General features: G+C 42.7%; 1 protein-coding gene across 1 annotated transcript; it reads right to left on the reverse strand.

Moving 5' to 3' along the window:
* Window positions 1-608: 608 nt before the first annotated feature.
* Window positions 609-26,680, reverse strand: ttl (tubulin tyrosine ligase). Its single transcript, XM_078212286.1, has 7 exons — window positions 26,154-26,680; window positions 22,343-22,421; window positions 18,869-19,101; window positions 16,576-16,711; window positions 10,394-10,663; window positions 4,914-5,057; window positions 609-2,321 (listed from the first exon to the last, which is right to left on the reverse strand). The coding sequence occupies exons 1-7, from the start codon at window positions 26,308-26,310 to the stop codon at window positions 2,201-2,203; spliced, it is 1,140 nt and encodes a 379-aa protein (XP_078068412.1). The 5' UTR covers window positions 26,311-26,680; the 3' UTR covers window positions 609-2,200.
* Window positions 26,681-26,690: the final 10 nt, after the last annotated feature.

Genomic DNA, 26,690 nt, shown 5'->3' on the forward strand with positions numbered 1-26,690 from the left:
AAGGCAAAGGTAGATTGATTTTTGAACAGTAAAGGGATTAAGGGTTCTGGTGAGTGGGCGGGTAAGTGGAGTTGAGTCCCCGAAAAGATCAGCCATGATCTTATTGAATGGCGGAGCAGGCTCGAAGGGCCAGATGGCCTACTCCTGCTCCTACTTCTTATTAAGAGAACCCAAGCCAGACCTCTCTCTAATCTACTGTAGTACAAATCCTCTGGTTTTGTTTGGTAATCTCTAGAATCCGTGCTTCAAGAAATTATACTTTAACTAACATTTGATTGAAGGTCAATATATAGACAGCCTGGAGGTTGAACAACTTCAGGGGGGAGTTTTCTTTTTTGCACCAATTTAGACACTGGCCATTATGTCTGGGATCTGGATTCCAATGCAGTTCAGTCTGATGGGATGGCAGTCTCTCCTGGTTGTGTTTAATTCTCAGTTTAAATTTATCTGATATTATTTCTCCATTTCGTTTTAACGTTGCAACATTTAGTTGTCACCTTGGAACCCACAATGAAATAGAGAACAATGTTATTAGTGACTTGGCTTTCAAAAGATTACTTTCCAAGTATAATTAACAATCGACACAGATTCAGAAATGAAGACAGGAGATGATTGGTAATTCTGTTTATTCCTCATGATATTGTTTTGAAGTTAGATACCAAGAAACATGCACTAATAGCAACATGTCATCATAATAATCTGCCTGTGATGAGTGTGACACAGGATAACACTTTATAGTGCATTCCATAGAGATTATAGGGGAAGATCTTAATTGGAACAGCACTCCCGAACCACCCTGAAGTAACAACCAGGTTGTTCCTGATATTTAATATTTTAGACAGTAACATGCCTCCATCCTCAATAGTGCACAGAGTTTTACTCATGGAAAGGAAATAAAATCATAAATACTAGAACAAAAAAATAAACATTTGACCTATGAAAATAATCATGCATTATAAAATAACAGCAATAACAATCTGGACAAACATTGCAGGAGGATAAAAAAAAAACATATGAAATATCAAAATTGTTATTCTAACTTGCTAAACAAAAGAGCAATTAATTTCAGAGAGATGGGCAGTTTCTGTGATGTACATATATAATCTGTGAATCAGGACAAAATGCATTTAGTGCATGCTACCATTTTCCAATTTCTGCCATATTAGTCCTAGTCAGCTGTACGCAGGCTTTTTATAGGCTGCAAACAGAATGAACTAATTTTTTTTTTTTTAAACGGTGCGTTTCATTCTGCAGTGATTCCAACACAAATGGCAACCATAGGAAAGGCAGAAAAGGGGAGAAAAGATTCTTCCCCCCTTCATAAAATTAGCATTTTTAAAATACCATTCCTTCTCACCCTCCCTCCCTCTCCCCTCAACTCCTCTCAGAGGATTAAGTGTTTGCAATATAATAAAAACAATAAGTAGAATTCTTTGTTTTCTTCACATCCACACTATCAGCTGCATTTCAAAGAGGAACATTTGAGTATACAGTTAATCTGAATGAAAGCACTGCGTGACAACTTTCATTCATGGGTTTCTGAAGTGCTTAGTGTTCACGACTAATAAATAGTTTACATCTCATAAGGAGTACAGTAGTGCGAGGTGGTTTGGGCCTTACTATGTCACAGTGATATCCATCTCTATGTACCATTATATGTGATATTAGCAGAATGCAGCAGATTGTGAAAAATGTCGACACACATTAAGTATAGTGCCAAAATTTCAGTATTCAATTTGAAGTATTATTGAGTATCTCAATAAAAGTCCAGAACAGTACTTCTAATCGCATAATCCACAAACAGATGACAAGATAACTACTGCATGATCCCCAATTGTCTGTAATAAACAAAGCACATTTTTGCAGCATTTCTGCAGTTTGAAGCAGCATGTACCAGTTTACAGCAGCTCCCATTGTCATGCTTTGATTGTAATTTTCCAACAAGAATCTCAAAGCTGTACATCTAGCAAGTTGCTGATTTATACAAGTGACCAACATTATCTAATAATTCCAAAGCTTTCGTAATTATTATTCTTCATCATGAAGGCGATGGTCTCTTAATAAGACTTCCGAGGGCTAGGTGTTGAGTTTATATGCATGATTCACAGCGCTCAGTTGACACTGATAACATATAATTTATCAGATTACGAAATAAAATGGAGGTGGGAAGAAGAGGAGGAGGAGGCGTAAACTGACTCTGTTAACTTCCCAATTTGAAGAAGACAGACTGTTGGCTCGGTTTCTGAGGGGAGTCACTTAACGGAAAAACGGAGGAAATGGCTACATCCACTATTCCTTGGCAAAGTTCAGCGTAGAGTTTCCTGAAAACATCAAGAAATGTTTTAATATAAAAATCTTTCAACTAGATTTAGTTACTGAAGCAAAAATTAAATACAGCAAATGCTGGAAATACTCAAGCAGGTCAGGTAGCATCTGTGGAAAGAGAAACAGAATCATCAACCCGAAACATTAACTCTGCTTCTCTCTCCCTACAAATGATGCATTATCTGAGTATTTCCAACCTTTCCTCCAGGAAAGGCTGATTTAGCCAAATTGTGTTTGTTGCACTTGAAGTAGTTTAGATCAGATATGAAGTTGCAATTCTTTACTGTTGCTTTTATAGAACTGCAAAGATTATATAAGCATCAAGAAACACACAAATTAGCTAATTAGTGCAAATGCCATCATACTATATTGTCAATGGGAGACTGTGATAACAGAGTGGCAATATAACTCAGATTGATGATCAGATTCACTAAAGCGACAGCTGTAAAACAGCCTAAAATAGGCAGTCTCACAATACTTGGCCTTCACAATGTACGTAGTGGAACTCTAGGTCCATTCTAAATTTCCATTTGAAAAAGGTCCACTGAGCCTCTTAAGAACTTTATGAGAAAAAACAGCTGCCTTTTGATCATGTGAAAACCAAGGTACAAGGTAAGAAGGTGGTTAGGTGTAGCTTTGCTCCAAAATCAAAAACTACCCACCCGGGAAACATGCATGCATCCTGTTTCACTACCTTCATTGGACTCTTGCTTGCCACAGTACACAGAAAATTAAAGTTAGGCACTGTGAGTTGACATTTTAACCGACTTTACAACAGTGACCACACTTCAAAAAAAATACTTTATTGGTTACAAAGCACTTTGCGGCTTCCTGGGGGAATGAAAGGTGCCACGTGGTACATGTTCTTTCTTTCTACATCGAATAAACTTAACTGTCTGGCTGTATGCAAACCTCAGGATGAGGCAGAGAGATGAGTAGTTCAGTACATCTATAAACGATGCTATCTATCGGAGGGTGACATTCGCCCATCAGCTGTCAGTCGGAGATCATGCGATTTCTGTCATCATGCTTGGATGGTACCCATCTAACTGATCATTCAGAATATATGGCACAAGTCAGTCAGTCAACTCAATTCAGGCACGCTATGTAATTGACATGAAAAGCTGTCCCTGTAGTTGACTAAATTATAGATTTTTAAAAAAAATCTCAGTACATTTATAAAGGATTCTAAATAGCACATCTGAGGCTGACTCATCCCAATTAGCAGTCAGTCGGAGGTCATCAGGGGCACAAAGTTAACAGTGGGATTTTACAGTGTAAGAAATGACCAATTATTTTTCAAGAATACTTGCTGCAGGGACTTGCCCTCTGAAGGCAAAAGGAATATGTCCAGACATTGCACCTTTTTTGAGTAAACAAAAGCATGGGAGAATGATAACCCTCGATGTGTTTGCCATTGCAATGTCTCAACCAATCAGAGCCAATTTGCCAATCAGCACTCCTTTCTTATGTAGTATAAATTGCTACTCTCTTTGAAATTTTGCATTCTTGTGTCTGTCCTGACGAGTACAAGATGAAAAGCTTCAACAGCATGCCTCTTTTCCAGTAATAATTATAGTAAGCCAGAATAACTGACAAAGAGTTTTTGTTTGATTTCCCAACCTCACTACTTTCATCTTGAAATTAGGAAGGTAAAGGCTCACTTCCAATTGCAAGACCACTTATGGGAATGGACAATAACTTTGAAACCAAGGACACCACCCAGTGCCATGGACCCACAATTAGAACACCCTCAATGACAAAATTGATGTTTAAAATCATAAAGAAGAAGCACTTGACATTGAGAGCTTGCTACTTTCAGTTTTGATTTCTTTCCCCTGCAGTTTACTGAAAAATCATTAGTAACTCTTTTATGGTGATATAGTTTATTTCCATTGGCTTGTGTTGATCTAATAAAGGAGGGGGGGGCAATTGTGAGATTAAGTAAAATAGGAGTAGATTCATGCGGAGCCTAAACATCAGCATAGACCTGTTGGATCAAATAGCCTGCTTTTGTGCTGTAAATAATGCATCATGTAATTTCTTCCACGCACTACACAGAATAACCTTGTTTATTTATGGAGTAACAGGCTTATAATTCCAATATATATGGCACATGGGAGGAAAATGTTACTCACACTACCACCTCTGGAAAAGGTCCATGGATTCAAAATATAGCATCTTTAATGAGATAAATTTAGAATATATTAATAATTAAGTTTTCAAAAACACAGTTAGCAAAAAGGAATTACACAGGATGTGCAACACAAAAGCAGACCATGCGACCCCAGCTGGTCCATGGTTCACATTCTACACAAGCCCCCTCCTATCCCAATTCTAATAGCATAATCTTCAATTCATTAGAATTAAAACATGCCATCTATCTTGCAAAATGTTCTAGAAAATGAATCCACACTTATAAGACCTTTCAGAGTAATCTGGAAAACAATTTCTAAATTATTCACAGCTCGATGTTGAAACATTTATAAAGACAATAAACTAGGCCACGCCATAGTATTAATGAACTGCCACATAAAACACAAGAAAGTGACCATGGGAAAAGCTTACTTAACAAATCTGCAACTTACTGAGCACAGGCTGGAGCTCCATTCACTTCAATTAGCCAGACTTTGAGATCTTCATCAACCATAAAGTCAAATCCAAACAGTTGAAAGCTATGGTATGGGAGCAGCTTGGTGCCAATTGCAGGTTCTATACACATAAGGCAGCTTCTAAAGACAAAATAAAAATAGGAATTAAGATTTTTAAAGTCAACAACATTCACCATGACTAATCAAAAATGGAAACCAGAGAACAGGTGCAAGTTGTTAAAATACACACACACACACATCATATTCTTAAGTTTCCCGAGAATAATCTGTCAGATATAGTGCAATGGCATTTGGCAAGCTCTCATCAAGACTGAGGGTTGCCAACCCTCCAGGTTGGCCTGAAATTGAGAATTTTTATTGAAAATTAATCTCCTGCTGCAAGCAACCCTGGAGAAACATCACAGCAGCAGTAAAAATGAAACCTTCTTTCCATTTTTGAACACTTTATTCAATATAAAAATACTGAAAACAGAGGAAAAAAGTTTGATTAACAGCAAAGACTAATTCATCTAAGTGTCTGTTCCTCTTCCAGTTGGCTTGGGAAGACAGTGCCTCTAGGGGATGGACCAATAGCAGAAGTGTGAGGAGGGGGTGGTTCAAATCAGGGACATGTGATGAAACTTCCAAAAATACCACAAGCTATATTGGCAAACCTACCCAGATCTCTGGTGGAGGAAGTTACCAAGCACATTGGAAGCAAGTTGCTTCATAGTGGAGTAGCGTATTCAATGTAATTTATCTAGATTTTCAAACAGTCGTGAATAAGGTATCCCATATTAGACTATTGAATAAGATCAGGCAATGTGGAGTCAGGGAACTAGTAGCAGAATGGATTGCGAGCTGACTTGAAGACAGGAAGCTGAGAATGGGAATAAAAGATAGTTATTCACAGTGGCAGAAGGTATGAAGTGGTGTCCACATGAATCAGTGTTCAAAATTTACATCAATGATTTGGACTTGAATCAAAGACACAATGACCGCAACTTTATGGTCATTCATCCTTGTGGGATCTGCTGGTCCCACCGACGGCACACCCTTGCTGTGGATTTCCTGATGGTGAGAGGTACATTCAACAGGAAACCCCATTGACAACAGCAGGTCCAGAAGATCCCACTGCCAGCCAATGGCAGGCTGCCTTCTGCCGCCGTGAAACACAGGACAGGTTGTGCGGTAAATTGCACCCAATTCTAAATTTGCAGATAAAAGTTTTTAAAAAGCTTATTTTAGTGTCACAAGTAGGCTTACATTAACACTACATTGAAGTTACTGCGATGTAACATGATGTAGTCGTCACACTCCGGCGCCTGTTCAGGTACACGGAGGGAGAATTTAGCATGGCCAATGCACCAAACCAGCACGTCTTTCAGACTGTGGGAGGAAACCTGAGCACCCGGAGGAAACCCACGCAGACACAGGGAGAATGTGCACAGTCAACAAAGCTGGGAATTTAACCTGGGTCTCTGGTGCTGTGAGGTAGCAGTGCTAACCACTGTGTTGCCCCAAATGATGACATCAAATTGGGAGCGATAGTCAATACGGAGGAGGACTGCAACAAACAATAGGATGACATTAATAAACTTGCAGAATGTGCAAATGAAGTTCACCATGGGAGGTAGTACATTTTAATAGAAAGTATAGAGAGGTCACTAACGTGGAAGGTGCAAATCTAGGTTGGTGAGAGGATCGAAAGAGTACAAATACATCAATCACTCAAAGTTGTATCACAGGTTCGCAAAGTCATGAGAAAGCAGGCCAAGCATTAGATTTTATTTTTGCAGAAGTATAAAAAGTAGGATTGAAAAGCAAAACTCAAGTGAAATCTTGGTTAGACAAGATTTAAGAGAACTGCTTGCAGTTCTAGTCATTATATGATAAAAAGGATGACAGAGGCGCTGGAGAGGATGCAGAGAAGATTTACAAGGATAGTGCCAGAAATGTGTAGGTACACACATCAAGAATAGATCGACAGCCTGAATCTCTCCTCTCTTGAATAAAGGTGGCTGAGGGGGACCTAATAGGGGTTTTCAAGTTATGAAAGAGTGGATAGAGAGAGAATGTTGCCAAACTAGAGGCCATGAATATAGGACAGGGAACACAGAAGCAGCTAATTTCACTAAAAAGTGGCAAGAATGTGGAACTTTATAGTTCATTTACTGTCACAAGTAGGCTTACATTAACACTGCAATGAAGTTACTGTGAAAATCCGCTAGTTGCCACATTCTGACGCCTGTTCGGGTACACCGAGGAAGAATTTAGCATGGCCAATGCACCTAACCAGCACGCCTTTCAGAATGTGGAAGAAAACTGGAGCACCTGGAGGAACCCACACAGACATGGGGAGAATGTGCAGACTCCGCACAGACAGTGACCCAAGCTGGGAATCGTACCTGGGTCCCTAGTGCTGTGAGATAGCAGCGCTAACCACTGTGCCACCATGCCGCCCCTTGATACAATGGAGAGTGGTTGAATGAAGTAGTATAGATTTATTGAAGGGAAAACTAGACAAGCAAATGAGGAAGAAGGAATTAGATAGTTTCAATGGTAAATTTAGATGAGAAAAGTTAGGAGGCAGCTAGGGTGGAACAAAATACCAACATAGGCTGGTTAGGCTATATGGCCTATTTCCATGCTGTACATTGCAAGTAATAAAGCGGCTCATACCACGGGAATTTTATCTCTTACAAATTATCTCGGAAACCCTCCCCTCCATCAAGTAATAGCACATAAAGCAAAAGTCTTTGGGAATCAAGAAAAACTAGAGTAGTTGGCAAGTACAATAAAAATCAAAGCACAGTGCTTGGATTCTCCAAAAATACAGGAATCTAAATTACAAAAATCATGTTACCTCATCAGGTTTAGACAATACTGATTGATAAACTGAAGCTCAGCCAGATCTGTGCTGGGCAGTTACCAGCACAGCATCTGAAGACGGAAGTTAGCTGAATAATATTAACCTGACAATCATTTAGCCAATTATCTCAAAGGAATAAATGGTTTGGTATACTGCTGGAAAAGACACTTTGTTGAAGTTTTTCATCTTGCATTCATCAGAATAATCACAAAAATATCAATGTCAGGAGAAACAAACTGTATACAGTGTGGAGAAAAGAGAGTTGATTAATTGGCCATTGGACTCTGATTGGCAAAAACCTTGCCATGTAGAATGCACCAATGAATGGTTACTGACCGTTAACTGAATAGGCATTGCCCTGAGGAATGAACCTGCGAATTTTGTTTAGCTGAAACAAGCACAATTTGTGTTCCTGTCCTTTCTGTCTACAAAGAACGTGGTCCTGTGTATTAATATACGTAGCTTCCAGTACACGCAAATATTCCACACTGAGCCTGGCTGACGAGTGTTGTCAGCATAACTGTTGGCACAGAGGACTATTTAGCAGTCGTCCAATTGCAGAATCACATCTAATGTTGGACACTGTGTTGAGTTTTGCAAGCACAGGTGTGTACCTTTCCTGTTGCAAACAGCGGAAGAGACAGGCTGCTTGATAAAGTCTGCCAGTGTTTGGGATGTATGGCCTATATTCCTAGCATTACACTGGCAGTGAAGTTCATATACCACATTACTCGTCCATATGATGGGCAGATGATCTTTTTGGCTTGATGGAGCATCCTGTTACTGGCAAATACCACTTGTGCTAATACTCCGCAGTAGTGGCATGAAAATTTGAGCAACAGGTGAAGCTAGTAGACCGAAATTTCACTAGGGCGGCACAGTAGCACAGTGATTAGCACTGCTGCTTCACAGCTCCAGGGACCTGGGTTCGATTCCCGGCTTAGGTCACTGTCTGTGTGGAGTTTGCACGTTCTCCTCGTGTCTGCGTGGGTTTCCTCCGGGTGCTCCGGTTTCCTCCCACAGTCCAAAGATGTGCGGGTTAGGTTGATTGGCCATGCTAAAATTGCCCTTAGTGTCCTGAGATGTGTAGGTTGGAGGGATTGGTGGGTAAATGTGTAGGGATGTGGGGGTAGGGCCTGGGTGGGATTGTGGTCGGTGCAGACTCGATGGGCCAAATGGCCTCTTTCTGTGCTGTTGGGTTTCTATGAAAATGGCAGATACATGGAAAATATCCCAAGATCAACCATACAAACATTGTTAAGGTGATCTAATAGTTCTGAGTTACGTTGGCCCCATAATTACAGGAGAGAACCTGTGCAAAACAGATTTGTTTTGTTCCTTTTCCCCATCTCCTTCCAATTTCTTATTTCGAAGTTGTGCTGGAAGTAGATCCATAAACAAAAGTCTCCATCCAGTGTCCATGCCAAATGACCATTCTTCACATCTCACCCCAGTGTACGTAACTGCATATTCAGCTGAATCTGCCTTCAGCAAGGAAACACACATACCAGCAAGAGTCAGCGAGGAGCAGATTCACACTGATGTTTCCCCTTCCAAATCCAGATTATATCTGACATACTGCAGGGAATTGATGGTACAGTACAAGAATTCCTTTTTTTTTCCAATTTACAATGAATTTAAGTTTTCGGCACGGTGGTTAGCACTGCTGCCTCACAGCGCCAGGGACCCGGGTTCGACTCCCGGCTTGGGTCACTGTCTGTGTGGAGTTCGCACATTCCCCCTGTGTCTGTGTGGGTTTCCTCCGGGTGTTCCAGTTTTCTCCCACAGTCCAAAGAGGTGCTGGTTAGGTGGATTGGCCATGCTAAATTGCCCCTTCGTGTCAGGGGGACTAACTAGGGTAAATGTATGGCAGTATGGAGATAGAGCCTGGGTGGGATTGTGGTCAGTGCCGGCACGATGGGCCGCACTGTAGGATTCTATTTCTTACAATTATTTATTGGAAACTCTTCAACAAAATAAGTGATGGCCATTTCCAATGCACAGGAAATAATTTGAAGTCTTCAGTGAGTTATTTGCTAGCAAGTCAAATGATTGATAGATTCTTGGGAAGTGCTGCATATGAAGAAATGTCCCTCATGCCTAAAAATGAGGATTCAGTCGATTATTAGGAGACAATTCACCAGTGGTCAAGCAACAAAGCTGAGAACTGACTGGTCTGTATATGGTTCGGTGATACACCGAGCAGTACAGTTACCCACTGCATTCAATACTGGGGGCCAGCTGTCATTGGCCTTGGAATGAATTCTAAACATCTGCAAAGTTCCCCAGTGCATTCCTGCCAGGTCTGATGGGAGTTTACTGACAGGAACCTACAGGTTGGCAACCAGCTGTTAAACAAAAAAGCCACCCATGGTAATTTGACAGCCTGGCGTCCCCCCCTGCTTCTCTCACAACATCCTCCGAATGACCCAGTCATGACAAGAAAATTAGGGAAGTGTGCAAATCTGTTAACCGCCAACAACACTCTCAATATCATCCAGCAGCCACAACCACGTATGGGTCATTAATTTAAATGAAAAGATTACCAATGAAACAAGAGCCCAAATAAGGTTAACGCAGAAATTCAGCAAGGTTCAAACTGCACCTTATGATTTGCTTGATTTGTGGTAAAACACTGTTTTCCAAGTTCACATTATGAGTGTTCATTAAATACTGATTGAATTCTTCAAAGAACATTTCGTTGCCTTCTTCATATTTCCCATAATTCTTGGAGTACTCTTTCTGAATGCAATGATTTGTCAGGTGACTGGTTTTGTCTTGAAAATCAGTGCTATTGTATGGGTCGGAGGAAGTCCGCAATACACCTTCCTTGTAGAGGTAGATGTTATATTGATGGTCAAGAAGTACCCAGCTTCTGGAAGCACAAGGGAAGAAAAACACACCGTAAGGGCTTGGTATATCAGAACAGATGCATGTAACTACATTTCCACCACTTCCAGTTTATTGCAGTGATTTCAATCTGTTATTTTGCCAGTTTTCCATCTCTCCAGAAAGAAGGATTTCTTGCCATACTTTTCACAAACTAATCACAAAAACAGCCAATGAAATATTTAAAAGTGTTGTGACGTGGCAACCAATTTTATGCACAGCAAGGTCCCAAAGATTGCCATGAGATGGTGAACCATATAATCTGTTTTAGTAATATTGATTGAGGATAATTATTAGACAGGATACTGGAGAGAACTCAGCTGCTTGTCTCCGAATAGTGTTATTGGATGATTGGTGGCAATTGGGGCTAAGGAAGTGCTGCACTGTCAGGGATGCTGTCTCGCTCAAAAGACTGAAGTGCCAGTCTAGATTTTTCAAGCTCAAGTTCCAGAGTGGGACATTCAGCTCTCACTAAACCAAAACTGAGAAAAGATCATAACATTCACTAAAGTGCAGTTCTGCAGAAACCAACAGCCAATCTCCACATGCAAGCCTAAGGGCGGCACGGTGGCACAGTGGCTAGCACTGCTGCCTCACAGCGCCAGGGCCCCGGGTTCAATTCCAGCCTCGGGTCATTGTCTGCATGGAGTTTGCATGTTTTCCCCGTGTCTGCGTGGGTTTCCTCCGGGTGCTCCGATTTCCGCCCACAGACCAAAAATGTGCGGGTGAGGTTGATTGGCCATGCTAAATTGCCCCTTAGTGTCAGGGGATTAGCAAGGTAAATATGTGGGGTTACGGGAATAGGGCCTGGGTGGGATTGTGGTCAGTGCAGACTCGATGAGCCAAATGGCCTCCTTCTGCACTGTAGGGATTCTATGGATTCTATGTGCACAGAGCAGGTTATTTCAGGTAGTATGCAGGCTGTGCCCAAGGCCAACCATCTCCTCACTTGGTGCACACGTTTCCAAATGAAGTCACTGTAATGTAGAGCAGGAAGCCTGATCCGTATCTTCCATTCTTGATCTGAATCACTGAATTATGACAGACAAGATTAGTTTACTCTGTCTAGGCATCAAACTTTACCACTTCCATTAATGATGTCCAAGATTAGTTATTTTGGGACTTCCCTGGGCTGTCTGGTCCAGTTAAAAATAAATGCTGGAAATTTGAAACAAACAGAAAATGGTGGGAATTCACACCAGGTGAACATCTACAAAGGATTAAAATTTAGTTTTAGCCCTTTGTCAGCTATACACCGAGAAACATGTGACCACAGAAATATGTAAACCAGTGCATCCTTTAAAATAAGTATTCAAGAATAGAACCTGCAGCCATAATTAAACATGCAATTTGATGTGAAGCCTATTGTTCATTTGAATCATTTTAAATATCTAAATTTAGAAACATAGAAAAACTACAGCACAATACAGGCCCTTCAGCCCACAAAGTTGTGCTGAACATGTCCCGACCTTAGCGATTACTAGGCTTACCTATAACCCTCTATCTTACCAAGTTCCATGTACTTATCTAAAAGTCTCTTAAAAGACCCTATCGAATCCGCCTCCACCACCGTTGCTGGCAGCCCATTCCACACACCCACCACCCTCTGAGTGAAAAACTTACCCCGACATCTCCTCTTTACCTACTCCCCAACACCTTAAACCTGTGTCCTCTTGTGGCAACCATTTCAGCCCGAGGAAAAAGCCTCTGACTGTCCACTCGATCAATACCTCTCAACATCTTATACACCTCTATCAGGTCACCCCTCATCCTTCGTCTCTCCAAGGAGAAAAGGCCGAGCTCACTCAACCTATCCTCATAAGGCATGCTCCCCAACCCAGGCAACATCCTTGTAAATCTCCTCTGCACCCTTTCTATGGCTTCCACATCCTTCCTGTAATGAGGCGACCAGAATGGAGCACAGTACCCCAAGTGGGGTCTGACCAGGGTCCTATATAGCTGCAACATTATCTCACGGCTCCTAAACTCAATTCCTCGATTGATGAAGGCCAGCACACCATACGCCTTCTTAACCACAGCCTCAACCTGCACAGCTGCTTTGAGCGTCCTATGAACTCAGACCCCAAGATCCTTCTGATCTTCCACTCTGCCAAGAGTCCTACCATTATTATATTCCGCCATCCTATTTGACCTGCCAAAATGAACCACCTCACACTTATCTGGGTTGAACTCCATCTGCCACTTCTCCGCCCAGTCTTGCATCCCATCAATGTCTCGCTGCAACTTCTGACATCCCTCCACACTATCCACAACACCTCCAACCTTTATGTCATCAGCAAACTTACCAACCCATCCCTCCACTTCCTCATCCAGGTCATTTATAAAAATCACAAAGAGTAAGCGTCCCAGAACAGATCGCTGGGGCACTCCACTGGTGACCGACCTCCATGCAGAATATGACCCAGCTACAACCACTCTTTGCCTTCTGTGGGCAAGCCAGTTCTGGATCCACAAAGCAATGTCCCCTCGGATCCCATGCCCCCTCACTTTCTCAATAAGCCTTGCATGGGGCACCTTATCAAATGCCTTGCTGAAGTCCATAAATACTACATCTACTGCTCTTCCTTCATCAATGTTTCATCAAATCAAAAATTTCTTATATTCTGTTCTGACTCCTCCTTCAAGATCTTTCCGAACACCCATCTCGATGGCCAAGCTTTTAGTCACTCTTCATGATCTCTCCTTCGGACTTGTATCAATTTTTGCCTGACAATGTGGAAATAAAATTCCAAAAGAGGTACAAATACAAGTTGCTGCCATTGCCTGAGGGACTCATCCACTTCAGTTACATTTAGAAGCCTCCACATATTTGTACGCTCATGGCACAAGCAGCTAATGAAGTTGTTCAGAGCTCAGAATACCAGTGTAATAAAATATCATGGTCAGAAAACGCTGGAAAAGCTCAGCAGGCCTGGCAACATCTGTGGAGAGAGAAGCTGAGTTAATGTTTCAAATCCAATATAATTCTTCAAATAGTCAAATGGACATTAATTCTGTTTCTGTCTCCACAGATGCTGCCAGACCAGATTTTCACTTCAGATTTCTAGCAACTGAAGTATTTTGCTTTTATGATGATCGCATATTGTTTTGCTGTGCAGTTTTTTTTTGGGTAGCTATAGTTACAAGGGCATCAGCCGTGCCATTCTTACACTAACTGCTTTCCATTTAGAGTCAGAAGTTGATCGCCAATTCCTCCCACCTCAGACATTTTTATCTATTTTCTTAACACACAAGATAGTCTGGCATGTGGAAGATTATCTCATGACCAAAATCGTGGGGAGCCCAGTTGTTGAGAACTGACTGCTTGAAGGTGCAAAGCTTCCTCCTACTCCTCCAGATGGCAGATAGGGACAGCTATGTGATGTAGCTCGAATCTTGTCTTTCCATTAATCACTCCTATTAGCGAGCGACTGCATTATATTATCAACATACAATATCAATAGCTTCTCAGAAATACAAGCAGGTGATAAATATTACTCATCACCTCTTTGCAATTATTGCATTTTTTAAAATATTCACTTCCAATCTACATTTCTATGTTTTTGATTTTCATCAAATCCCTACAGTGCAGAAGGAGGCCATTCAACCCATCGAGTCTGCACTGACTCTCCAACAGAGCATTGTACCCAGGCCCTATCCCCATATTTACCTTGCTAATCCCCACATCTTAAGACAATTTACTGTAGCCAATCAATCAATCTAACCTGCACGTCTTTGGACTGTGGGAAGAAACCGGAGCACCCGGAGGAAACCCACGCAGACAGAGGGACAATGTGCAAACTCCACACAGACAGTCACCCAAGGCTGGAATTGAACCCGGGTCCCTGGTGTTGTGAGGCAGCAGTGCTAACCATTGTGCCACTCTCAAACTATGGCCTCTCATTCTAGAATGCCTAGAAGGGGAAACATCTGCTCCATTTCCACCCTGTTTTTACGACCATTGACAATGGTTTCATGGTCAACATTAGACTTTTAATTCCAGATTTTTATTGAATTCAAATTTCACCATCTGTTAAGGTGGGATTTGAACCCAGGTCCCCAGAGCATTATCCTGGTTTCTGAATTACTAGCTCAGTGACAATACCATTACACTACCACCTCCCCCTTTTCAAATAACTTGGATGTCATAGAAACATAGAAAAACTACAGCACAAACAGGCTCTTCGGCCCACAAGTTGTGCCGAACACATCCCTACCTTCTAGACCTACCTATAACCCTCCATCCTATTAAGCTCCACGTACTCATCCAGGAGTCTCTTAAAAGACCCTATTGAGTTCGCCTCCACCACCACTGACGGCAGCCGATTGCACTCGCCCACCACCCTGTGTGTGAAAAACTTACCCCTAACATCTCCCCTGTACCTACACCCCAGCACCTTAAACCTGTGTCCTCTCGTAGCAGACATTTTCACCCTGGGAAAAAGCCTCAGAGTCCACCCGATCTATGCCTCTCAACATCTTATACACCTACACACAACTGGCACATCTTTGGACTGTGGGAGGAAACCGAGCACCCGGAGGAAACCCACACAGACAGGGAGAATATGAAGACAAACAAAGAATATGAAGGTATAGTGGTCAGCACTGCTATCTCACAGCGCCAGGGACCCGGGTTCAATTCTGGTCTTGGGTGACATTCTTCCGGTGTCTGCATGGTTTCCTCCGGGTACTCCAGTTTCCTCCCACAGTCCAAAGATGTGCAGGATAGTTGGATTAGCCAACTAAATGTGTGGGGTTACAGGGTTAGGGTGGGGGAAATAGCATCTGGGTAAAATACTCTGTCAGAAAGTCAGTGCAAACTTGATGGGCCGAATAGCCTCCATCTGCACTGTAGGGATTCTGTGAAATCTACGAAAGGTGCAAACTCCACAGTCACCCAAGGCCAGAATCGAACCCAGGTCCCTGGCACTGTGAAGTAGCACTATGCCACCCAGTTTAGAATAGATAGGTGCTTGATGGCCAGCGCAGACACGATGGGTCGAAGAACCTCATTCTGTGCTGTAAAACTCTGTCATAGTGAATATGGTGATCAAAGGAAAGTGCACAATTTATGAATGGGAAGATGTTTGCAGCGAGAAACAGATCCCAGTGCAGGACTCTGGAAGGCTGAAAAGATCAGAAATGCTGTGCTAGAGGAATCCTTAAAATAAGCAAAATACTGCAGATGCTGGAATCTGAAAAACAGAGAATGCTGGAAAAACTCAAGGTCTGGCAGCATCTGTACAGAGATTCCATTCTCTCTCCCCAGAGGAATCTTTGATGGACTGCCTCTGGTTTAACCAAACAGTTTTCCAAGTTTGAGAGAGTAGGACTCTAAGAAGACATTGTCCTCTCAAGTACTTTGCTGCCACAAAAAAAAAAATCAGGATTGAGGACTGTACAATCCAAAATTCTCTCATCTTAGTCCCGTTTTCTACTATTTGTGTAGTGATATTCCATTTAAAAAGGTGGCTGAAAATTCTGGAAGCATTTCACTCTAATTAGGATAACAGCTAACGCTAGAACATGTTTCAGGTCACAGGACAAGGTCAGTTCACGAGAACTGGTACAAAACCAGTGAAAGAGAAAAAAGGGCTGGAAAAACTCACAAAAGGAGTATCACTTTTGCAATTGCATTTTTTTAAAAAATTCATTCATGGGTCATGGGCGTCACTGGCTGGCCAGCATTTATTGCTCATCCCTGGTTGCCCATGAGAAGGTGGCGGTGAGCTGCCTTCTTGAATCGCTGCAGTCCATGTGCGGTGGGTTGGCTTCAGATCACAAGCTATTAAAGTATGGGAAGGCAGTTCCTCACCTCCTGTTCAACTCGCAGAGTCAGAGCAATTGAGAAGGAAGACTGGGACAAGATTTCAGAAACCAGAATCTGACTCCCTTTACCTGATGTCAAATTTGCGATGTCCCGGTTCTAACAGTAAAGGTCTCTCGAGGTATTTCTGAATCACGTGAACTTGACCTTGATTATCTATGTAATCCATCAATTCATTGGCATCAGAGGAAATAAAAATTCCAGTACCTGAAAAGAGACAGCAATGTAGAAATTCGATTAGAATCGTATACCTGGTATACCATTGTTAGCAGGTAAAGAAAGAAGTCACAATTATTTAGGCCTTTGATTATTGCCTTGGGAACTTTCAAAAGTCTTCAAATCCAAATAAATGAATCATTGATGACATGACATGAAACTTGCGCACAGTCATAAGAGGGTCTTGCATTTCAGTGTCACATCTGGTGGCTCTAACAATGCAGCACTCCATCACAGTAATGCACAATGTGGTATCAGTCTAGATTATATGTCGAAATCTAAATGGCCCTTAGCTACATTGAGTATGAGTGTAAGCAAACAACATGGTGCATTAATTCTTTATTACAACCCTTTTGGGGACAACCAGAAACATGGCAGAACAAACCTTCTACTACTTGACATTCATCCCCTTCTCAAATGGCTACAGAAGAGAGCAAGATACTCCAGTGGAACCCAGTGAAACAACACAGCACCAAAGCATTCAACAGTATCCCAACTTGAAATTCCTACTGTTAAAATATAAAACGTAGCCCCGTTGGTTCAATGGACAACCACACATCAGTTACAGAACTGAGCTCTACAAGTCAGAAGGTTTCACGGTCAGATGCAGCGAGCTGATCTCACCTACAATTAGTCTGTGTGCCCCAGGGAAATATAGGCCAGGTTCTTATTCATGACCACCAATAAGGGATTCCTACTCATTGCGCTGATGTGAATGTTCAACAACATTTATGAAACATCTCTCATTAGAAGTAAAAGTGGAGTTACAAGGCTCTCCACGGCTGCAGGTCAGGTTCAAGGAGGACAAAGAGGTGGTGGTGAAAGTTACTGGGCAAGAGGTAGATTTTTTTTAAATCAAGGGAGAAAGATGTGGTCGGGGGTGTGATTCCAGACATTGAGGGCAATTGGCTGAAAGGGCTACCAACATAAAATTTACAGGAGAGGAGAATGGGCAGTAGTCATGGATTGGGAAGGGTGGAGGGTTCAATCAGGGACTTGAGGTTCTTGAATCAAAACATTAAAATCAACACTTACTATAACCAGACCACCCACATCTAGGAGTTTTAATACTACCTGCTGGCCAGCCCAACTCTTTCAGGATACTACTCCTGTAGTTCCTTAAATGCAGAGTAAATCATTCTCTTCATTTGCCAAAACCATTTGCCTTCTCCCCCTCAAACAGCAATTTTTCAACTATCCTTGTGCCTTCTCCAATTGTTTGCCAAAATAGGGATCATTTTGTGCTGTGAGCTTACATCTACCAGGACCTGAATGGAGACTGCCCAAAACCATATCACAGCTCAATCTCCTTACAGCCTGCCCATGGAGAGGTGGCTTTCACTTTATTATTTCAACAGATGCAAAAGTCTGAACACTGTACCACAGATACCCTACAGTGCAGAAGGAGACCATTCAGCCCATCATGTCTGCACCAACCACAATCCCACTAGGCCCTATCCCCGTAACCCCACATATTTACTCCACTAATCCCTCTAACCTAAACATCCCGGGACACTAAGGGGCAATTTAGTCCCTTAGTTAGGTGGTCATTACACCTAACTCGCACATCTTTGGACAGTGGAAAGAAACCCAAGCATTCGGAGGAAACAACGCAGACACGGGGAGAATGTGCAAACTCCAGACAGTCTCCCAAGCCGAGAACTGAACCCCGGTCCCTGGAGCTGTGCCACCCCAGGCACCAAGTTCTGACAAAGCAAGGATGTTAAAAATTCATGATTATTATTCCAAGCTAAATAATTTCTAAGATTTACAAATGAATCCACCAAATTTAAATAGCTAATGACTAAAAGCCATTCCCATTGTGGAGCACCAGCGCAAACACAATGGTCATAGTATTCAAGGAGAGGCAGAGAAGGGATCAAAGTCATGTTTGAAAGGCAGGAGAGATCGAGATCACATCAAGTTTAACGGCAGGCCCTGCCTATCAATCTTTTCACTTCTTTGCCTGGTTGGCAGCTAGCCACATTAAACAGTTCCCTGGAGACCAGGTGGGAAAGCAAGGGACTATTAGGCTCCCCATCAAAAACAACTTCTGCTCTTCCTGACCCACAAGCAATGCTATCAGAAGCATTTACCTGAGGCAGGTTTTAAACACGTTTAGATTTAACACACAGGTATCAAACATACCTTTGGCACCTGCGGAAGATTTGGCTATCCACACGTTCCTTTCCCCATTTTCTTGCCTCTTGTGGTAGGACGCCAGGAATGCTTCCCGATCATCTGTCCTCACATTATTTCTTTGAGCTTTGATGCCATTCTTCACAGGTATCACCGTGCTTTGGAGACCCATGGGATAGATGACGTAAGATTCTGGAAACCAGGTGCACGATTCCATCAGTTCTGGGATTGTCTTGATGAGTCTAATTTAGCAAAAGCAAGTTGCTTCATTGAAAAAGTGAACTATGAAAGTACACAAACTTCACTTTAGACAGACAAACTAAATAAATCCTAAAGCAACACAAAAGCACTCACACTCTTAAGAGTCAACACATTCATCACTCTCATCACAAAATGGTCTTCATTCAATGTATAAATCCATCTCAAGGGCACTCTCTTACTAGTGCCACAAGCTCTTTCGGCATGGTGGCACAGTGGTTAGCACTGCTGCCTCACAGCTCCAGGGACCCAGGTTCAATTCTGGCCTCAGTCACTGTGTGTGGAGTTTGCACGTTCTCCCCATGTCTGAGTGGGTTTCCTCCAGATGCTCCGGTCTCCTCCCACAGTCCAAAGATGTGCGGGTTAGGTTGATTGGTCATGTTAAATTGATCCTAGTGTGTGGGGGATTAGCAGGGTAAATGTGTGTTACAGGAATAGGGCCTGGGTGGGGTTGTGGTTGGTACAGACTCGATGGGCCAAATGGCCTCTTTCTGTACTGTAAAGATTCTATGATTAACTGTACAAGAATCACAGACATGGTCTGCACCTAAAAGATACATGGAGACATGTGCACACACAAATTTCCAGCAATATTCACCAAATAGGAATCAGAGCCTTCCCTAACCCACTGGCATGCTGGACAATTGTAGCACTCAGCTAACTCAGCACAAATCAGCATCCTTTACTGTCGGTATTGTTTAGGTTCACATTGGACAGTCCATTGAACAATGTCATGGGGGCGGTAAAATATTAAAAATTATTTCAGCAAGAACAGTGAGGGCTGGATGTTTCTGACTCCTTACAATCAGTTTCCACCAATCACAGTACTGAAATTATTCCAACATAGTCACAAATGGCATCCTATGTGGCTACGACAGTCGCAAAATATCCCTCTGTGTCCCTCTCAACCTGCCTAGTAAAAAGCAGCACTTCTTGAGCACACCATTCTCCACCAGTATTTCTCTGCTGTCATCCAGGGCTGAGACTGCGCTTGCCTGGTTCCACTCTAACCCAGTCACACACAGAAAATCGCTTGCAATTACTTCTCCTGCAGCTCCTCTGGTGTTCCCCATTGATCAATCCTTGGCTTCCTATTTCTCATCTACATTCATCTCCTTGGCAATATCATCCAAAAACACTTCAATTTCCACATACGTGCCAAAGACACCAAACTCTTCCTCATCACCACTTCTCTCAACTCTTCCGCTGATACTAAATTATCAGACCGCTTGTCTGGCATCTAGTAATTTCCACCAATCAAATATTGGGAATATAGAAGCCATTGTCTTTAGCCCCTCTAGCTACTGACTCCATCCCTTTCACTGGCAATTGACACTAAGATTGCAGATAGTCTGGTTTAGTCTTGGACAAGTTTGACCCTGTGATGAGCTTCTGAACACAGCTCCACACCATCACTGCTCATTTCCAGCTTTGCAACGTTGCCCGACTTCATCCCTGCCTCAGCTGATTTGTTGCCAAGACCTTCAGCCATGCCTTTGTTATCCTTAGACTTGACTATTCCAATGCACTGCAGGCTGGCCTTGCAATTTCTGCCCTCCATAAACTTTGATCACCTCCCAAGACTCTGCTTCCCATGTTCTTACTGGCATCACTCATTCCCTTTCACCCTTGTTGGCTGACCTACATCCCAATCAAGCAACAACTTTATTTTTAACTCTTACCCTGATTTTCAAATCTCTCCGTGGCCTTGTCCCTCCCTTTCCCTGTAATCAGCTCCACAAACCTGCCAAGATAATTGCGTTCATCTATTTCTGGCTTCTTGAGCATCCTTAAATTTTAACTGTTTGGTGGTGGTGCCTTCAATTGCCAAGGCATCAAAGCCCAGAAATTCCCTTGTTCTGATGATCGCCAAGTGTATAAAAATTTATTTATTAGTGTCACAAGTAGGCTTACATTAACACTGCAATGAAGTTACTGTGAAAATCCCCTAGTCGCCACACTCCGGCGCCTGTTCGGATACATTGAGGGGGAATTTAGCATGGCCAATGCACCTAACCAGCACGTCTTTTGGACCGTGGGAGGAAACTGGAGCACCTGGAGGAAACCCACGAAAACACTGGAAGAATGTGCAGACCCCTCGCAGACAGTGACCCAAGCCGGGAATTGAACCCAGGTTCCTGGCGTTGGGAGGCAGCAGTGCTAACCACTGTGCCATCGTGTTTAACTTTGCTTCATAAAGTTCCTACTACCCCGCTTGGGACATTTTAGTATATTAAGGGCACTATATAAATAAGTTGTTGCTAAATTACTGGCCAGATTTCACCTTGCAGAAGATCACATGGCAGACAGTTTGCAAAAGCTGAACAAGACAAAAGGAACTACAGTTGGCTCATTACAGATTTTCAAAGATCCTTTGCTACAGTAGCATTCACAAGCAGTCCTTTTCACTGTTGAAAAGATTTGTTAACAGCAAAAGATGTATCTCTTGTTCAGACCACTTATTGTACAACGCGAGTTCCGTTGTATAAATGTGCAACATCAATTTAATAAAATGAATGCATCTAGGTCAGCCACGTGCATCAAGTTACATCCATGCTAGGAGCTAGACTTGAGTTACAATATCAGCAATTGCTAAGCTGATGGGTAACATGCAAACTTCAATATCTGGGCAAAAAGAAAGTTAAAGTTTATTTATTAGTCACAAGTAAGGCTTACTGCAATGAAGTTACTGTGAAATTCCCTTAGTCACCACATTCCAGCGCCTATTTGGGTCAATACACCTAGCCAGCAGGTCTTTGGACTGTGGGAGAAAACCAGAGCACCCAGAGGAAACCCACGCAGACATGGGGAGAACATGCAAACTCCGCACAGAAGTGACCAAGGCGGGAATCAAGCCCGGGTCCCTGGCGCAGTGAGGCAGCAGTGCTAACCCCCACTGTGCCACCCTCAAAGTAAGGAATCTTTCAAATTGATGGTGAGCTTTTCTTATCTAAAATACAATACACACAAGGATGGTCCACATTAGCTGCTGCTAATACCCTTTCACAATATTTACCAGCTTTGAGGTTATATACACCACAAAATTTGAGGTGAAACGAGAATTAACAAAGTCGATGAACTTTTTCCTTCATGTGTCATCAATACCCTTAACGCTCGAAATGAAAAGTTGAAAAGAAAGTGAATGTTTCCCAAAACTTCTTTAATTTGTGCCCACAATACTGTAGCCTGGGCTGCTAAATACAAATAAGAAAGTAATGTACTTACTTGACTAATGAAGCCTTGCGGCAGAGTTTGTCAGCGCCCCTATAATAGTTCACAAGCTGTGCAAGTCCTGGTTCATGACCTATAAACAACCAGAAGAGCTATTATTAGAATATGCTTTGTTGTACTTGGCACTGTTTAAAACCCATAACTCACAATTACTTAAAAGGGAAAACATTGTACCAATACGCTGTTCAGTGTACAGCACATCTCGGTGTGGTATTAAACCATTAAAGCTAGGACCTAGATATCATAAGTTCCAAATCGCTTTGTGGTCTTTTGGCTAAGATCAAGCCTGAGATCAGGTGTAACGCCCGCTCTTGTCAGCTTGGATCTAGTAGGTCTCTCATGTAGGGACCATGAATTGGATTCAATTTGAATTGGTTTTTGGAGCAAGCAAGGAGATTGATTAAGGGTTTGCCCTATCCCACTCTGTGCATTGGGGCTTTATAACTCTGAGAAAGCAATAAAACTTAAAAGTTCCATTCCAGTTCTCAGCTGAGTTTCCTAAACTCAGTAAGAAGTTTAACAACACCAGGTTAAAGTCCAACAGGTTTATTTGGTAGCAAAAGCCACACATTTGCTACCAAATAAACCTGTTGGACTTTAACCTGGTGTTGTTAAACTTCTTACTGTGTTTACCCCAGTCCAACGCCGGCATCCCCACATCATTTCCTAAACTCAGCCAGTGTACTAATGGGAGTACTATAAACAAAATGGTGGTGGTAGGGCATGGCGGCAGGCAAGTTAACCTTTTAGCTATACCTCTATTAGCACTGAAAACAGAGAAGTAAATGGAATGCGAGGTTCTTAAAAGGAAATTGCACAGTGAAACAAAGTATCATCTGTGAGGAAGAGAGACTTGCATTTCAACAGCACCTTTTGCAACCTCAGGGCTTTCTAAAGTGTTTCACAGCCAATTAAACATTTTTTGCAATGCTGTAACTGTTGTAATGTTGGAAGCACAGCAACCAGATTGTATACAGCAAGGTTTCATGAAGAACAATGCAGTATGACCAGATCATTTTTTTGTTCTTTCATGAAATGAGGGTGTTACTGACTCAGCCAGTTTTTGCTGACTGTTCCCAATTGCCCTCAAGAAGGTGGTGGTGAGCTGCCTTCTTGAATTGCTGCAGTCTACCGTGGTATCAGTACACCCACAGTTCAGTTAGGAAGGGAGTTCTAGGTTTTAAACCCAGTGACGGAAGGGTTGTTAGTAATGCTGGTTCAGGGATAAATAATGATCTGGAGACAGGGGAGAACATCCCACTGCTCTTCCCGAATAGCGTCCTAGGATTTTTTACATCGCACTGAACATGTGGACAGAGCCTCGATTTAAAATATAATACAGACGAGGAAGATGTTATGAACTTTTTCACACATACATAATGAAACTGTAATTTATTTTTTAAAATCTGTGTATTTTACTGACTTTAACAACAAATTCTTATTCATCTAGGGGCTCGAAACATATTGCATTTCTAAGTATCCCAGGTAAACACAATTTGAGATGACCATAGTCAAGTTTACTGCATTCTGGAACCACTGCTAAACTCTACAGAAGTTTATTTATTAGTCACAAGTAGGCTTACATTAACGCTGCAATGAAGTTACGGTGAAAATCCCCTAGTCGCCACACTCCAGCGCCTGTTCGGGTACACCGAGGGAGAATTTAGCATGGCCAATGCATCTAACCAGCACGCCTTTCGGACTGCAGGAGGAAACCCATGCAGACACAGAGAGAACATGCAGATTCCGCACAGACAGACAGTGATCCAAGACTGGAATCGAACCCAGGTCCCTGGCACTGAGGGGCAGCAGTGCTAACCACTGTGCCACCTCAGGGATACTGTGGTGGTTTCAGGAGGGGTGTTCAGGAAGGGAAATGGCAGCAAGGTTGGAATCGTATGCTTATGTGCCATGTCTTACATTTATTGACAAAATCTATACTAATTGTGAAGACATCTTTAGTAAAAAGGTATAACATTAGTCACTTTTGTTTAAGATGATTTTCTTTTGGTACAAGGGAGAATATTTGCAATAAGTGATTCCAGTTTGCAGGTGCAGAATCCATCAAGTTGGGATTGTTTTAGTTGCTATTAGAATAATCACTTGCTTCTTGCTTAAACTGCAGGAAATGCAGAATGAGCTTGGGCAGCTGATCCATTCCTAGACTTCGGTCAGTGCTGCATGAATTGACTGCTGGGAAGGGCAGTCAATGTAAACTCACCCTCGAGTTCATTTTTGCTTCTCTGGACAAGCAATATTATTCTCTCCCTGCCTCCTTTCCCCCTCACCCACCTCCTTCAATAACAGTCAAGATCAGAAATTTGCTGTGCGAGTACTCAGGAGATGAAAATGCAAGTTCCACCCTTCTTCTCGGAGTGCAATGCAACACCAGCTCTCTGCCCCACCCAGTCAGGTAAAACAGGACTCTTCCAACATTATTCCCTACGAGTCACCAAGCACAAACCAAGGGTCTGATGTCATCGAGTCTGTGAAACATGGCTGCACGGACATAACATATTCATGGCAAAACACTGGCCAGCCCTGACCCAGCACCTTGGCATACTGCAATGCACACATTGCAATATTCAAACATCTGCAACTATCAATTCACACGCACCAGGGCAAGTAAAAGGTTACTGAAGCTTCCTGCAAACAAAAAAAAAAGACTCAAACGACGTACACATATGGACCCCTCCCAAATATATCAGCACTCCTTATACGAAAGGATATGTTCTGCACCAAGTACCTGCTGGCAGTGTCTGTGTTTAATTTTACAGTGCAAGTAAAAATTTCCAGTGTGACTACTTGAAGAGCTGGGCACGTTAACCTATCCTTCTCCTGACATTTCCAGCTTTAACTTTCATTCTTTACAACTGCATTAATGATACTTACTCGACTGCACAATCTATAATCAGAATCCAACAGCCTGTGAAGCTGAACCTCTTAAACCCTTTGGCAAACCCAAGAGAGAGAGAGAGATCGAATTTATTGGGGGGAGGGGGAAGCAAAATGAAGCAGCACCACTCCCATCTTCATCGTAAATACTGAATATTGTTAGTTAGTGACCTGAACATACAACATAAAGTCCTGGAAAAGGACAATTCTACCAATGCACCCATCATTTAGTGTGGGGAGGGGATGCTGTGTCACTGCAATAGCCTGCAGGCATTCACTGAAGATCATACATGTGGAGATGGCACTGGAGTATAACTGTCACTTGTTCAGGTCTACCCCCAGTGAACAGTCAAAGGCTACAGGAACAAAAAAAAGGCATATAGTAAACAAGCAATGTTAGAAGTGCTTTTACATAGATATTAAAGAAATATCTGTTCAAAAATCAGTGTTTCTGTACCCTCACAGTGAAGCAAAAAGTTCGAGATATCACTGTATAACTTGCCATAAATGGTGCAGCAGGGGTTAAGAAAATCAAATCGCTTCAAGTTATCTAAAGTCTTGACAAGAAACCTCCAAGTTAAATTGAATATTTAACTAGATGCTTTAGAAAAAATATTCTAGAGACGAATAGGCTTGACTAAGTACAGTGGATTTGGTGCATTGAAGGTTTAAATCCCCTGGGTTATGTTTAATATAACAGGATACACTGGATAAACATTAAGGGCCAGCTCACGGAGATAGCAGACAGGACACCGCCCAGATCTGCAGTGCAAATCTGCATTGGGTCTGGAGATGACAGACCACAACCCACACCCCCAACAGATGAAAGGCACACTCCCCCAAAACAACAAAAAAAAAGGCAAATTGTCCCCAAGCAGCGCAAATTGCTCCTTCCTGCGCCCAGTCTTACCCAGGGTGCCGAAAGGCAGCTTGTTCCTCTCCCCCAGCATCAGGTTGAACCTGGGGTTGTCCCGCTTGAGTCTCCGCCATTGTCCCGTGGAGATCAGCACTTTGCCCACTTCGGCGTAGATGGAGCTGTTCCGATCCCGCACCACAAAGGTGTACATAATAGAGAATGGGGGGAGGGGAGGGAGCTCCCACCCCACACACACACTGACACCACACTGGGCACTCACTAGTAACCACACTAACTGATCACCCCACTAACTAGTTACCCCCCCCCTGCCTGGTGCTGGTGCCACTGCCCGGCTCTCCAGTCAGTGCTCCCCCCTCCCCTCTGCCACTGCTGGCCCAGCTCTGTGCAAGCGCACACACCAGCGGGCTGGGCTGGGCGAGACTGGGAGGAGTAGCGCCACTCCTCCCGGCTCTCCAGGGGAGGGTCTCCTCTTTGGTCTGTTGACTCCTCTTTGTCTGCCGAGTCGCGGCCTCTCGGTCAGGGGTTCGGCGCTGTGGCGGTGGCCGCCGAGGCCATTTTTTTCAACGCGGC

Source organism: Mustelus asterias, chromosome 5, assembly GCF_964213995.1.
Source record: "Mustelus asterias chromosome 5, sMusAst1.hap1.1, whole genome shotgun sequence".
Taxonomy (NCBI): domain Eukaryota; kingdom Metazoa; phylum Chordata; class Chondrichthyes; order Carcharhiniformes; family Triakidae; genus Mustelus; species Mustelus asterias.

Bases quoted from the DNA above. Each gene is read 5' to 3' on its own strand.
- ttl (XM_078212286.1), bottom strand. From the start codon at position 26,310: ATGTACACCTTTGTGGTGCGGGATCGGAACAGCTCCATCTACGCCGAA. The intron at 19,102-22,342 runs GTAAGTACATTA...TTGCTAAATTAG, and splicing joins CGCAAGGCTTCATTAGTCAA to ACTCATCAAGACAATCCCAG. The intron at 2,322-4,913 runs GTAAGTTGCAGA...TGATGTTTTCAG, and splicing joins GGAGCTCCAGCCTGTGCTCA to GAAACTCTACGCTGAACTTT.